General features: G+C 42.9%; 1 protein-coding gene across 3 annotated transcripts in view; it reads left to right on the forward strand.

Moving 5' to 3' along the window:
• The window catches only part of PRICKLE1 (prickle planar cell polarity protein 1), a 108,157-nt gene extending 94,002 nt beyond the window's left edge, over positions 1 to 14,155 (forward strand). For all 3 annotated transcript variants that reach the window (XM_053557163.1, XM_053557164.1, XM_053557165.1), the window contains exons 2-8: positions 2,117 to 2,302; positions 3,938 to 4,051; positions 5,005 to 5,142; positions 5,744 to 5,947; positions 7,315 to 7,501; positions 8,423 to 9,286; positions 12,307 to 14,155. In XM_053557163.1, the coding sequence (XP_053413138.1) occupies positions 2,171 to 2,302; positions 3,938 to 4,051; positions 5,005 to 5,142; positions 5,744 to 5,947; positions 7,315 to 7,501; positions 8,423 to 9,286; positions 12,307 to 13,163 (2,496 nt within the window). In that variant the 5' untranslated portion in view covers positions 2,117 to 2,170 and the 3' untranslated portion in view covers positions 13,164 to 14,155. The remainder of the gene's footprint in view (positions 1 to 2,116; positions 2,303 to 3,937; positions 4,052 to 5,004; positions 5,143 to 5,743; positions 5,948 to 7,314; positions 7,502 to 8,422; positions 9,287 to 12,306) is intronic.
• Positions 14,156 to 15,668: the final 1,513 nt, after the last annotated feature.

Genomic DNA, 15,668 nt, shown 5'->3' on the forward strand with positions numbered 1-15,668 from the left:
TGGAATAATATCTACTGTGTGGCATTGCACCTACTGTAGTAAAGACTGCAGCCAGGGGTGCTTGGTCTTCATCTGTGAACTTGTACAAATTTAATTTTTTTTTTTTTTTTTTTTTTTGAGACAGAGTCTCACTATGTCACCCTTGGTAGAGTGTCATGTCGTCACAGCTCACAGCAACCTCAAACACTTGGGCTTAAGCGATTCTCTTGCCTCAGCCTCCCAAGTAGCTGGGACTACCGGCACTTGCCACAACACCTGGCCATTTTGGGGGTTGCATTTGTCATTGTTGTTTGGCAGGCCTGGGCTAGATTCAAACCCGCCAGCTCTAGTGTATGTGGCTGACACTCAAGCCACTTACAGGTGCCAAGCCAAATTTAATTTTTTTTTCAATGTCTTTTGATTTAGAAAAGAAAAACCCTAAGTTTTAGGGGCTAGGTGTGGTAGCTCACACCTGTAATCCTAGCACTCTGGTAAGCTGAGGCAAGTGAATCATTTGAGCTCAAGAGTTCGAGACCAGCCTGAGCAAAAGCAAGACCCCATCTCTATTAAAAGTAGAAAAACCAGCTGGGTGTTGTGATGGGCACCTCTAGTCCCAACTACTGGGGAGGCTGAAGCAAGAGGATGGCTTGACCCCAAGAGTTTGAGGTTGCTGTGAACTATGACATCATAGCACTATATCCAGAGCAACAGAGGGAGACTGTCTAAAAAAAAGAGAGAGAAAAGAAAAACTCTAAGTTTTAATAGTCATAGGCCTTAATAGGTAACATTTTCTAACACTATAAAAGTATAACATTTACAGCTGCATTGAGATAGTTGCTGAAAAATGACTTAGTTTCAGGCTGAAAGTATTTGGGTTTTCACTATCTTTCTGACTTGTTTTAGCAAATGAGAACTTTTTCCTACAAATGCTTCCTGAGATGGATGATTATCACTAAGGCAGAAGAATTTTGGAGGTCTGACGTGTCAGTGTGAGACTAGACTCTGGCTGTTAGCTGTGTTAAGATTGAGCAAGTCACTTAACTTCTCCAAGTCTTATTTTCTCAAACTCGATTGGGTTGAGATAATTCTAATTTTCTTTCTTTAAATCTTTTTTTGGGGGCGGGGGGCCAAGGGGCAGATAATAAAGCTCCTTCTGGAAAAGGTCAGTTCTCTTTTTTTTCATTTTGTTCCTTCATTTCTTGAGCTAAGGGATGAGTTTTAGCAATTGGAAGACTCAAAGAACGTGGATGGTAATGACACAGCTCCTGGGTTACAGGGCAGGAATGTTGTCCTGACACCTTTCCAGTCCTTCATCTGAGGAAACGTTTCATTCAGCGAAGGATTTATTTATGTCTCACTTTGCATTTCACGTATAGTAACTACCCCATAGCTTTTCAATGACCAGCCTGTGATACAATTAAACATTAATAATCACCAAGCTGGACTTTATTTTAACCTAGTGTTGTGTTCAGTTGCAATTTGTTGAAGGAACTCATTGATGAATGTCTGGCTGACTTTAGCTCTTAGTAAGAGCTTGAGCATTTAATGTACTATATAAAGATTTAACTCTGTTATTTCTGTTCACTGTGTAAACTAAGTTTAGTGTCTTACAAAACATGATTAGGAATCTGAAAGCTAAGCAGTTTGGCTCAGTGGACCCGTCTTGGCAGGTGGCACTGCCTCGGCTTTCAGCCGAGGATTGCTTAGGAAATGGGGGCCCTCCCAGAGGTCTGGAGCTGTTTTCTTGGTGCAGGGTAGTGGCCAGGCAGGTGGCCTGGTCCCCAGCACGTCTTTCTGCAACTCATAGTACTTCACAGGGATTTCATTTGTGGGCAAGTTAGAAAGTCAACAAAGCAACATTCTTCACAACTTTTCTAATGAATCGTGCCTAGAGAGGCACCTTTGAAAGGCGACAGGAAATAAATGAGCTCGGGTGGCATTTTCTGAACTCCCAAGCTGGTCATCTCTGGATTGCATCGCCCTAGATGTTAGGTCTTAGTAGCCTGGAGACACTAGTAATTTGGTTATTTTTTCTGGGCCCAGCTATGCATAGACAGTATTCAGTAACCACTCTTGGGGGGTAAGAAAAATGCATTCAGGTTTTGAATTTCTTTGTTTTTTCTTATCGTGTCCACAGCAGCCATTATTTGATGCCCTGTGACTGAGACACCAGGCTTTCAACGTCATTATTATGCCTTTGGAGATGGAGCCCAAAATGAGCAAACTGGCCTTCGGGTGTCAGCGAAGTTCCACCTCGGATGATGATTCCGGCTGTGCCTTGGAGGAGTACGCCTGGGTGCCCCCAGGCCTCAGGCCAGAGCAGGTGCGAAGCTAGATCAGCCTGTGTTCTCTGTTTGTGTTTTTTAAATGTGTGGCACATCTCTGTGGTGCTGGCACACCCCCTCCTTGGTCCTCACTTCTCTTCCTATGGCTTTGGCATTTGCCTCTTCGGGTCATAGTTTCTCAGTGGACTTTTTCCAATCTCTTTGTACTCCTGGATCCAGAAGCCCCATAATGACAGCAGCTTTCCTCTGATGAATGAAACCCAGAGTACCACGTGTCACGTGTGTGTGGCATGTGCGGACTTCAGAAGAGTCCCCCTATGAGAGATTGAGAGATTTTTCTAAAGCTTCATTGACAACCAAAATGAAAGAGGAGAGTCTCCATTTCAGTTCTTGGCAATGCTTTTGCTTTGAAAGAGATGCAGAACTCTCAGAAACCATGTGAAACCTTACTGCTTTGATAGTCTTGCTTATAAAAGAATCTGCACCACACAGTGGGGACTGGAAAAAAAATGAAATAGAGTTAATTTTGTGCTTTGTTTATGGTGCTATTTTAAGGAAGATGGGAACATTTTTATTTGCCTATTTTTATTTTCCCAGTATCCTTACAATGATGAATCTGTTGAAGATCACTTATGAGGGCAAAAGTTTTATTTGACATAAAAGATGACTGTTGGGTATGTGGTTGCTTCTAAGCTGTGGTTCTGTCTCCTGTAGGGTGGGAACTCCTTTGAGAACAGGGTACCTTTATTTAGCCGTGGCCTTGCACATATAGCTGGTATTCAGTAAGCGCTTATAACTGCAAAAAGCTTCTAGAGCTGATACAATGGAGAGGGGAGGGAGTGCTGTTCCAGAGCTGGGAAAGCAGTAGTTTTGCAAAGTACTTACGAGGTAGAACCCTTTCCGATATCTCAGGATGGGTAAGTTTGGTGAGATACTAAGATACTGAAGTAGCCCCAAATTAATAACTCTTATCTTTCTTTTTTGAATTGCTGTCATTCCTTCCCATCACTGCGTTATCCTCTTTGCAGTACCCATTAAGGAATATTCCTTTAAATACAAAGTAGAAACAAACAAAAATTAAGTTCTACTTACAGAGTGAATAAAATCCATCTCAGTATGACTGCTCTCCATTTTCCTTGGGATAACTGACTTCAGGGATTTAGGAAATCACACCCAGAGAAGCAAAGAAAGCTGATGTTTGAAGAGAACCTGATAAGGGAGCATTTATAAAGTTGAACACAACAACTTGTGACTTTGTCATGTGTAAAATTCTGAGAGCACATGAGATGTATTTGTGTAGCTGCTGGTTTGGGCAGCATCACCCAGCCAGTGTGGTCATTTACAGGACTGTGATCTCTTGGCTGACCCTTGGAAGATGGCTGAGGAATAGCAGCATTAAATGTGTATATTTTATGGTGCATAATTTATGATGCCCCTAATTGCCACGACAAATTACCTTCCTGAAGAGCAATTCAGCAGCTGGATGCGAGTCATCTGCAGGACTGCAGCTCTGCGGGTTAGCTCAGCTAGTCAGACTCTCATTAGCTACAAGAGGCCAGATCCTGTCCGGGCCAAACCCTGGACCTAGGGGAAGGTAACTTGTAAAGATGGAGCGAGCTAAGATGCTCAGCGTCTGTGTGCTGACGCCATTCTCTCCCCCCTCCCTCCTGCAGATTCAGCTCTACTTTGCCTGCTTGCCAGAGGAAAAGGTCCCATACGTTAATAGCCCTGGGGAGAAACATCGGATTAAACAGCTTTTGTACCAGTTGCCACCCCATGATAATGAGGTAAAATAACAGGAAAAAGTCTTAATTAAAAAAAAGAAAAAATACAGGATAAGCATTGAGATGCCTCTGATAAACCCCAGCTCCTTAGCGGCTAGGGCTCCCTTTTGTCTTTCTTCAGTTAAAATTTGGCCAGAAAATACAGCTTTTCATTCTTTGTGAGAAGAGAGAAAAGGGCATCAGTGCAATAAACTCAACACAAGTTGGTTTTTATAGTGTTTGCAGCCACCCACCAATTCTCAGCAGCCTCCAGATTCCTGAGATTTCTCTGTCCCTGCTTCTAGAGAGCGTGCTTGAGTGTTTTCCGGTTGTTGAGGCCTTGAGTTGAGTTGAGTGCCTCTAGAATGGAGGGTGAAAGTAGCCATTAACAAGTTTAAAACTTTTGTAGAAAGGTTACTAGCTTACTTGCTTTAAATGTCTCTGCTGATAAGGGTTTATGTTAAACTTTTTTTTTTTTCTTGAGTCTCACTCTGTTGCCCCAGGCTAGCGTGCCCTGGTGTCTTAGCTCACAGCAACTTCAAACTCTTGGGCTCAAGGGATTCTCTTGTCTCAGCCTCCTGAATAGCTGGGACTACAAGTGCCCACCACAAAACCCCACGAATTTTTTTATTTTTGGTAGAGACAGGTCTCACTCTTGCTCAGGCTGGTCTCGAACTTCTGAGCTCAAGCAATCCACTCGCCTCCGCCTCCCAGAGTGCTAGGATTACAGGCGTGAACCATGGTGCCCATACAAACATTTCATAGTAAGAAAATAAAATAGAAATAGACTATTTCTTCAAAAGTCCATTCCTTTTTCTAGAGAGGCTACAAGATTTAGCTATGGTGCCATTTTAAAATTGGGGGTGATGAGGCAGTTTAGCTAAACCTCCTGAAATTCTTTTAACTGTGGAAGTAAAATAACCGGTAAGGAAGACTGTGCACTCAAGCATAGTGCTTTTGTCTCCCTTTCTGAGAAGGTTCGGTATTGCCAGTCTTTGAGTGAAGAGGAGAAGAAAGAATTGCAAGTGTTCAGTGCTCAACGGAAGAAAGAAGCACTTGGAAGAGGAACCATCAAACTTTTGTCTAGAGCAGTGATGCACGCCCTGTGTGAGCAGGTAGCCCGTCTGGGAAGCACTGCTGGAGCTGGGGATGTGGGTGGGGAAGAGGCGTAGGGGACAGGGTAGCGTGGTGCGGGCCCTGAGACCCTCCAATAAACAAGAAAAAGACAGCCTAGCTTTTTGTTTACCAGCAATTCATATTCATAACTGGCCACACTGCCGTGTGGCAGCAGCAATCTATCCTGTGCAAATATAGGGTAAAATCCTGCCTTTTGCAGGATCCTGGCATTGCAGGGAGGGGCCTGGATACACCTCATATTCTAAAGATGCAGGCACATAATGAAGACATTCAGATCTTTACTGCAGCTGAGTAGGAAATGTGTTCAGCAGGAGGCTGGTTCAGGAAAACCACCCTTCCTGTGATGAGGATACACTGTCCTCAGAAGCAGGCTGAAGCAGGCTAGTGCCGGAGGGTGATTGAGATACATACCTTACAGTGGCGAGGCACCATTGATAAGGGTATAAAGGAGCAATCTAATCAGAGGACACAAAAATAAAACTTTTCCTGATAAATTTGGGGTTTTATTATAAAGTAGGAAAGCCTGAGCATCTTGTCAAGAAAGCCTGATCCTTTCCCATTCAAACTCCTTGTCTGCAGTGCGGGTTGAAGATAAACGGAGGGGAAGTCGCCGTGTTCGCCTCCCGCGCAGGCCCCGGCGTGTGCTGGCACCCATCCTGTTTTGTCTGCTTCACGTGCAATGAACTGCTGGTCGACCTCATCTATTTTTATCAGGATGGAAAAATTCACTGTGGCAGGCACCACGCGGAACTGCTCAAACCACGGTGCTCAGCATGTGATGAGGTAAAAAAAAAAAACTCATCCCTGCACACTAGGAAAAATAAGCTTACCATAAGCCAATGTTCCACTGTCCACATCTGAGCAAAACAGAAATATCTCCTGGTTCTGTGCATATTTTTACATTCACACAATGGAGTAATATGTGGCTAAGAAAGAGAGGGCAACAGATAATCTGTGATGGGTTGTGAGAAAACAACTAGTTGTAGAAGAGTTTGTAGGAGATCTTATCTTTGTTAAAAGGGGAAAAACCCAATATAACATTTATATTTGTTTACACTAAGAAAAGGCAGACCACAACTTTAGAGTTAATAGTGGTTGTCCCGGGGACATGGGGAAAGGGATGGTGGTGTGACATTTTCCTCTTTCCTGTAGCTTTTTATTTTAAAGTAATTTTAGACTTACAGAAGAGTTGCAGAGCCACCCTTCTCCCAGCTTCCCCTGATGCTAACATCTAACTTAACCATGGTTTTGCCTACCAAAACTAAGAAATTAACATTGGTGTAATACTGTTAAACTATAGATTTTATGTAAATTTTCCCAGTTTTTCTACTAAATTCCAAATCATAATCTAAAATACCTCATTGCAATTATGCATTGAATCTTTTTTTTTTTTTTTTTTTTTTGCCAGGGCTGGGTTTGAACCCACCACCTCCGGCATATGGGGCTGCCCTTTGAGCCACTATGCATTGAATCTTGTTAGTCTCTGTCAATTTATAATAATATACTTCCAGTTTTTACTTTTATATGTTTATTTATTTTGTAAGTTTTTTCAGTCGTGTGCTATTTCAGTGGTTCTCAGCCTTCCTAATGCCGCAGTGTAGTTTCATTGTTACAAAGGGGTCGCGACCCACAGGTTGAGAACCACTGTGCTATTTAACGTTATTTTGAAACCAAAAATATAAAAATTATAACAGTCCTTAATCTGGAGTTAGCCATCAGGTCAAACGAAGCATTCTATACATAAGTGCTATTCACAGCATTGGCATAGCTGTGACTAAATTGACCTCACGGTCCTAAATTTTGAGTTTTCTCTCTATTGAAACACTAAATTACCTCAGTGTTAATGTGGTCTTTGCCAGATTTTGCCAACAGAGTGTTACCAAGTAGCAAAAATACGACCAAATGAATTACCTCCAATGTAAAAGATAACGTTTGGTTTTTCAGAGTTTAAGCAAGCATTTGTTTCACTTCTGTGCTATGAGACAGTCAACGTATGCTCTTGTTTTATAGCTAAATCAAGTTAGATTTAAACTTGTGGCTATAAGAAACAAGGTCAGCTGTCTGTTAAAGAGTCAGTGTCTGAGCATTGCCCCCAAACGTGGTCACTTGGCTCTCCCAGTGATTGTGTGACTCCGTCTTTGTTTTCAAAGATAATTTTTGCCGACGAGTGCACAGAGGCGGAGGGTCGCCATTGGCACATGAAGCACTTCTGCTGCCTTGAGTGTGAGACGGTCCTTGGAGGACAGAGGTACATCATGAAGGACGGGCGCCCGTTCTGCTGTGGCTGCTTTGAGTCTCTCTATGCAGAGTACTGTGAAACCTGCGGGGAACACATTGGTAAGTCCATAGCCAGCCTGTCTGCCCTGTCACACCGTCATTAGTCTTGCCGTTTTCCTTTTTTTTTTAAATTGAGTTATAATTTGTGTACGGGGAAATGTACAAATCACAAATGTTTCGGCTGGTAAGTTTTAGTAAGTGAATATTGGTCCATTCTTGTATTTGCAGTAGTTGTGCTCTGTACAGTTGCTGTGAATGAATACTGGATTAGTGAACACTGCACTTGCTCCGAGGGGACAGACAGGGTTAGGTTCCTGAGAGCCTCTGGTCACATTTTCATCAGTCAATCAATCCATATTCTTAACTCATGTGTGTTTCAGTTTTAAGCCACCTTCCTGCATTTAGACTGTATTGTTGATGCATTAACATTGAACTTGCAGCCAAATCATAACTCAAGATTAGGAGTTTATCTAACACATGTATTTTCTCTAAAAGGTATATCACAACCATCCTGAACTTAGATACACTAGGTAGCGCTTGGGCAGTATACTTGGGGGCCATTTTAAGCAGCAGAATCACCAATAAAAATGTAAAAATCATGGTACTCAACAGACCATGAATAGGATACTTGTTTGTAGTTCTGAGAGCTAAAAATAAGAAGCAGAGCATCACTTTGACCTTAGCTGGGAATGTGGCGTGTTGACCAGTTCAGATTTTCACCACTCTCACGTCTGTGCATGACCATGAAAGTGTTGCAAGTATTGATGTTTGGGGTTACAGGTAAAGTTCAGTAAGGAGCAGATTCACAAATACCGAAGATTAAATGTACCTGCACAACCCACACCCCCATCCAGGTACAGACAGGTCCATCCCCCACCGAGAGCTCCCCTGTGCCTATGTCTTTATCTCTTTCCCCTGTTTGTTCCTTCTTTGTTTCGGACGTTAAGCTATAACCTGTTATCCTGTCCTTTTTGAAAACAGGTGTCGACCACGCGCAGATGACCTACGACGGGCAGCACTGGCATGCCACAGAAGCCTGCTTTTCTTGTGCCCAGTGCAAAGCCTCTTTGTTGGGATGCCCCTTCCTTCCCAAACAAGGTCAGATTTATTGCTCCAAAACGTGCAGCCTCGGTGAAGATGTCCATGCTTCTGATTCTTCCGACTCCGCGTTTCAGTCAGCTCGGTCAAGAGACTCCAGGAGGAGTGTGCGAATGGGCAAAAGCAGCCGGTCAGCGGATCAGTGCAGACAGTCTCTCCTCTTGTCCCCTGCTCTGAACTACAAGTTTCCTGGCCTTTCAGGCAATGCCGATGACACCCTTTCTCGGAAATTGGATGATCTGAGCCTCTCCGGGCAAGGAGCAGGTTTTGTCAATGAAGAATTTTGGAAAGGCAGAGTAGAGCACGAAACCCCAGAAGACCCTGAAGAATGGGCCGAGCATGAAGATTATATGACACAGCTCCTCCTCAAATTTGGTGATAAAAGCCTCTTTCAGCAGCAGCCCAGGGAGATGGATATTCGAGCCAGTGAGCACTGGATATCCGATAACATGGTTAAAAATAAGACAGAGTTAAAGCAAAACAACCAGAGTCTTGCAAGTAAAAAATACCAATCTGATATGTATTGGGCACAGTCACAAGATGGCCTGGGCGATTCTGCTTATGGCAGCCACCCAGGCCCTGCAAGCAGTAGAAGGCTCCAGGAATTGGACCTGGACCATGGGGCTGCGGGATATAATCATGATCAAACACAGTGGTATGAAGATTCCCTGGAGTGTTTGTCAGACTTGAAACCGGAGCAAAGTGTTCGGGATTCTATGGATTCTTTGGCTTTGTCTAATATCACAGGTATGTAATTTAGACATTCTGGGGTACTTGAAAAAGGAGCCACTGAGAAGTTTATTCAAAAAATTTCAATTCAGCGCAAACAGGGGTTATGTTAGTTAAAACCAGGCACAGTGGCTCATGCCTGTAATCCCAATACTTTGGAAAGTCGAGGCAGGAGGATTATTTGATGTTAGGAATTTGAGACCAGTCTGGACATCATAGCAAGACCCCATCTCTATAAAAAAATAAATCAGCTAGGCATGGTGGCAACACCTGTCATCCTGGCTACATGTATTTGAGAGGCTGAGTGAGAATCTATTGAGCCCAAGAATTTAAAGCTGCAGAGAGCTCTGATCACATCACTGCACTCCAGCCTGGGTAACGGAACGAGATACTATCTCTAAAAAATAAATAAATAAAACCATGAACTAAGGGAATGAAAGCTTTTCATTTAAATGTCAAACACTGGGGCTAGGTGCAGTGGGTGACACCTGTAATCCTACCACTCACTCTAGGAGGCCAAAGCAATGAGGATCCCTTGAGCTCAGGAGTTCAACACCAACCTGAGTAAGAGTGAGACCCTGTCTCTACGAAAAATAAAAAAAGTAGCTGGGCATGGTAGTGGGCACTTAACAGTCCCAGCTACTTTGGAGGCCGAGGCAGGAGGATTGGTTGAACCCAGGAGTTTGAGACTGCTGCAAGCTAAACTAACGCTTTGGCACCTAGTCTGGGACAACAGAATGAGACCCTTGTCTAAAAAAAAAAAGCACCATAAATGCCAAACTCTATAGCAAAACAAACATGTGCATATACAGGTGAGCATATACATATGAAATGTATTTTCAATACAGTCTTTTAATATTGTCCCTGTATTAAAGAGGAGGAAATTGATGTATTTGGGTAAGAGTGTCTGCAACCTGACTATGGCTGAAAGATACTATTCTCTTTGGATTGGGCTATGTGAATTTTTTTTTTTTTTTTGAGACAGCGTCTCACTTTGTCACCCTCACAGCAACCTCAAACTCTTGGGTTTAAACAATCCTCTTGCATCAGCCTCCCAAGTAGCTGGGACTGTAGGTGCCTACCACAATGCCTGGCTATTTTTTAGAGACAGAGTCTTGCTCTTGCTCAGGCTGGTCTTAAACCTGTGAGCTCAGGCAATCCACCCACCTTGGCCTCCCAAGTGCTGGGATAACAGGCATGAGCCATTGCGCCTGGCCCCAGCTATATGAATTTTAAGATATTAAAATTGGCCTGCATACTTTATAGGCTTTTAACAATTTTAAGTTTTCCTAAATTGCCCTGCTGTAATAAGTAGCTCAAGGATAGTTAAACATTTTATACTCAGATTATAATATATTAAACATATTAATTTAATATTTTCAGAGCACATTCCTATCAATTATCCTCACTTTGTCCTTAAAATGACTCTGAGCTATATAGAGTGAATGCTAATACTGCATTTTACAAATGAGGAAATTGGAATTACCAAGAAGCCAAATGCCTGCCATACATGGGTTTTAAAGGCAAGATTGGACCTGGAACCCAGCCCGTTATGAAACTCAGATTTGCAACAAGTCTTTAGATACAGAAATGTTGCACTGCATCACTAGTTTATGGTCAAACTGAAGACGTCAATCCTTTCATAAAGGTTGCGTTTCTATAATGTAGATGGGAAGAGCTTTAGCAGCTGGCCACAGACTGAAAAGGCTTGTGCCAGGCACTGTTGTGACAGGAGGGATTAGACGGAGCTACTCTCCTGGCTTCTGTGGACTTGTCTGAGATAAGGGAGCTGAGAGGAACCAGGGATGAGACTGAGTAAGCACCTCCTGTCTGCCAGGCCCTGTGCTAGGTGTTTCAAACCTCAGACCAAAAATGACATAATTTTACACGTTTAAATGTTAGGGCCTGACATTTTTTGACAATAATGGGTTGAAGAAGTCTCCTTTAAAAAGTAGGCAGTTATAAAACTCCCTGTTGTCACTTAGAGTCTGTTGGGCTTTATATGTTTATCTAACTTACCTGGGCCTTGTTACAACAAAGGAAATCAGTATCAGTTATGAGAAAAGCTTTAATAGAAAATTAATTTTGAAGGCAGAGAAGATTGGATAAAGATCTAGGTCAATGGTTGGGAGACCTCTTTTGTGAAGGGCTAGTAGCACTTTAGGGCTGTATAGTCTGCTACTGCTATTTAGCCTGGCTATCATAGAAGGTAACCATAGACAGTATATAATCCAGTAGGTGCGGCCATGTTCTAGTAAAAGTTTACACATAATAAGCAGGCTGTTAGGCTGTGCTTTGCTGGCCACTAGTCTCAGTAAAAGACGAAGAGAGCTAGGTATGGTGACTCCCATAATCTCAGCCCTTTGGGAGGCTGAGGTAGGAGGATCCTTTGAGGCCAGAATTCAAGACCAGCCTGGGCAATATAGCAAGACCCCATCTCTAAAAATAAATAAATTAATTACCTGGGCATGGTGGCATGTACCTGCAGTTTCAGCTACTGGGGAAGCTGAGGTAGGAGGATCCCTTGAACCCAGGAGTTAAATTCTAGGCTGCAGTGAGCTATGATCATGCCACTGCACTCCAGCCTGAGTGACAGAGGATGGCCCTGTCTCTCAGAAAAAGAAAAAAAGAAGAAGATTTGACCGAGATAGTGGCTGTGTGGATGCCAAAGAAGGGATTGATCTGAGCAACGTTCATATGAAATAATTTGGCTTTAATAGGTTGAGAAACAGAAGCTTCTACATCTTACGATAATAAATTAACGGAGAGCTGTCATGTGTTGTAACTTATGTCTTTGACTCCAGAATAGATGGGCTAATGGGAAAGGCTTTGCCCCTTTTGTATCAATAACACAATTTATACCTTTACACCATTAGTATATGTACCTGTTGGTTTTCCCTAGGGAGTTTTAGTCAAATATTGAATAGAAATTTCATAGAAATTTTCTATGAAATATTTCCTTCCAGTAGCTTGTTTGTAATAATTATTGGAATATTAGGATTATTGAGAAGCATATCTTGCTGTGCCTTTTCTTCTAGGGGCTTCAGTGGATGGAGAAAGCAAGCCGAGGCCATCATTATATTCTCTGCAAAACTTTGAGGAGATGGAGACAGAAGATTGTGAGAAAATGAGCAACATGGGAACCTTGAATTCTTCCATGCTGCACAGGAGTGCAGAGTCCTTAAAGAGTCTGAGTTCAGAGTTGTGTCCAGAAAAAATCATGCCTGAAGAGAAACCAGTCCATCTGCCGGTGCTCCGAAGGTCCAAGTCTCAGTCCAGACCACAGCAGGTCAAGTTTTCAGATGATGTCATTGACAATGGGAACTACGACATCGAAATCCGGCAGCCTCCCATGAGTGAAAGGACTCGGAGACGGGTCTACCATTTTGAAGAGAGGGGATCCAGGTCTCATCACCATCGCCGCAGGAGAAGTCGAAAGTCTCGCTCTGACAATGCCCTGAATCTTGTCACAGAGAGAAAATACTCTCCTAAGGACAGAATGCAGCTTTATACCCCTGACAACTATGAGAAATTTATACAGAATAAAAGTGCCCGGGAGATCCAAGCATACATCCAGAATGCGGATCTCTACGGACAGTATGCCCACGCCACTTCCGACTATGCCCTGCAGAGCCCGAGAATGAACAGGTATCTGGGGCTGTACGGTGGTGACGATGACTCTTGGTGTACTTCCTCCTCGTCCTCTTCCGACTCCGAAGAAGAAGGGTACTTTCTCGGACAGCCGATCCCTCAGCCCCGGCCCCAGAGATACACCTACTATACAGATGACCTCTCTAGTCCAACTTCTGTGCTCTCCGCCCCTCAGTTTGGTCAGAGGACAACTAAATCCAAGAAGAAAAAGGGACACAAGGGCAAAAACTGTATTATTTCTTAACCAAGTAGCTACGGAGATCGTTGGTTTAAAACTTAGCCATTAACCATTTGAAGCATATCTTTTTTCTCCCATAGAAAAGTTGCTAAAATAGTTTAAAGTGCTTTCTTTGCCAATGTAAATGAGAACCCAACTGCTGTTTACAATGTCAGATGAACATTTAAAAGGTGTGATCTCTCCAGTTGACCCTCCTCGGACGGTACAGGTGGACGTGACATCTTGTGCCTGTTGGGTACATCACAGTTCTATGTAGCTGCTTTGGTCTCCAGTCCTAAGGGAATACTCGAGATACTGGTGTTGATTTTTACAAGATGGAGAACTCCAGCCATCTTCGTAAGGCAATGGTGTTCATCATTTATTTAAGTCAGGTTGGCTCCGGGCCTCATCGGTCTGTCTTGCTGTGAGGCATGCACATCTTCATGATGACCTAGCTGGCACTGTGCATCTGGGTGTGCAAGACCAACTTGTCCCCTTTCAGCCCTCGTCAGCCAGGTAAACATTGTATTGTATTAGCTTCAGCTACAGAGTGAAAAAAGACATTGCTATTTATAATGTAGTATTTCATAGACTTAAGTGTATTCCTAATTTAATGGTGCAAATATTAATGTATATACTGTACAGTTCAGATTTTAAAGCTGATATTTTTATATCCCTGAATTGTAAGATGTTTGTTACACTGCAGTTGCTAGATTTGTTAGGGAATCAGAAACAGCATTTATGAATGAAGCGATTGCTTGTATTTTAGTCAGGATTTATAAGTTTAGATGGTCAAATTTATAATTGCCTAGTGATGGAAAAGTTTGATTTTTTTTTTTTTTTTTTGCTTTTTTCAATATAAAAAAGGCTCTGTATGCATGGTGGGGCTATGTAAATACTCTTGAAAACTATGGCCCTATTAATCTTACAAGTGTTATTTATGGGTCAAGCAATGTAAACTGTATAAATGTAAAAACAAACAAAAAACCCCACATGTACCCCTGGAATATATGGTAAAACAAGTAGAAGCTGTTTGGGTGAATGGTTTTTTTTCCCCCCTCTGGGGGGAGGGAGTGCCTTTCTCGCTCTTAGCAAAGGTGATGATTATCTCATGGGAAGAGACCAGAACTACAAGAATCTGCTTTTTGTGGTAGAGGACTTTGTAGATTTATTGTTTGGAGAGGTTATCCTTTTTTTATCCCTCCCTCCCAGCTCATTTGTTGGCTTTTAACAGCAGTTTTGGAAACTGGGTCTTCTGGTTATGTTTTTCTTTTAAAAATCTTTAAATGAGAGGATGCTGTGCCACTGAGCGCTTCAAGTGAATAGGAGGTTCTAGTTCAAGGGAAAATTATATTGAGCAGATATTTTGATATGTGCCATTCTTGCATATGTGTCTCAGTCCTAACTAAAGGTCCTGGTGGCTTCTGGGACCTTTAGAGAGGGATTTAATAAACGCTTAATAAATACCAGACTACCTTTCTGAATACAAATCTTTGCACACACATCCAGATGACATCCACTCTGTACCTGTGTTCGGGCACGACTTATTTTGCAGTCCTGAGAGGTTGGGAGACCTCCGTTTGACTCCTGCCTGTCCAAACACAAGTACTCGTAGGACTTTGGGCACAGAGGCATATTTTGCTGTCCTCCTGGAGGCCTTGGAGAAGACAGACACCAGTCCTTTATTTATACCAGCGATGGGGGTAAAGACTCCCGTGCCCACCCCTGGATAGAGAACACTGTATCTGGGCGAGGCAGACCCCTTTACAAGAGCACCAGTGAAGGGAGAGCTCTTCACTCAGTAACTGTGTCAACATCCCTGGCCTGGTGCGTGTGAAGAGTGTATCAGCGATGAAAAGGCAGTACAGGCACATGCTGAAGAAATTCACCCAGGACAAGAAGGACTGTGCAGAGGCAACTCCTTCCACTGTCCCTCCAGGCCCTCTCCTAGAAGTAAAAACTAATGCCTGCTTCTAGTGTATCAGATGTTCAAAGCACAGGCATACAGATTGGTCTCTTTCAAATACCATGATGAATTATACACACTGTGACTTGCTTTGTTACTTTATATGTAGACACTTCATGAGTGTGCATAGGTCTACCTCATTCTTTCACTGACTGCTTGGAATATATCTTTACCCAGCCCCTTAATGGTCAATTTGGATTTCGTCACACAAACCTCATCTCACACTGTGACACATGCACATGAATTGGGAGCAGCGTAAGTGGGACAAAGGTTGTAGACACCGTTTTAAGGGAAAAACTGCAATAAAATCTTAACAGTATATACTGATAACGTTTGTTATCTTGTATATTGTTATCTCTTGTAATTGCAGCAGTCAAATGTGAGTTGAGTGTTACATGTTTAATAGCTTTTTGTTTTTTTGAGACAGAGTCTCACTATGTCACCCTAGGGTAGAGTGCCCCAGCGTCACAGCTCACAGCAACCTCCAACTCCTGGGCTTAAGCGATTCACTTGCCTCAGCCTCCCAAGAAGCTGGGACTACAGGCACCCGCCACAACGCCTGGCTA

The sequence above is a fragment of the Nycticebus coucang genome, chromosome 12 (assembly GCF_027406575.1).
Source record: "Nycticebus coucang isolate mNycCou1 chromosome 12, mNycCou1.pri, whole genome shotgun sequence".
NCBI lineage: Eukaryota > Metazoa > Chordata > Mammalia > Primates > Lorisidae > Nycticebus > Nycticebus coucang.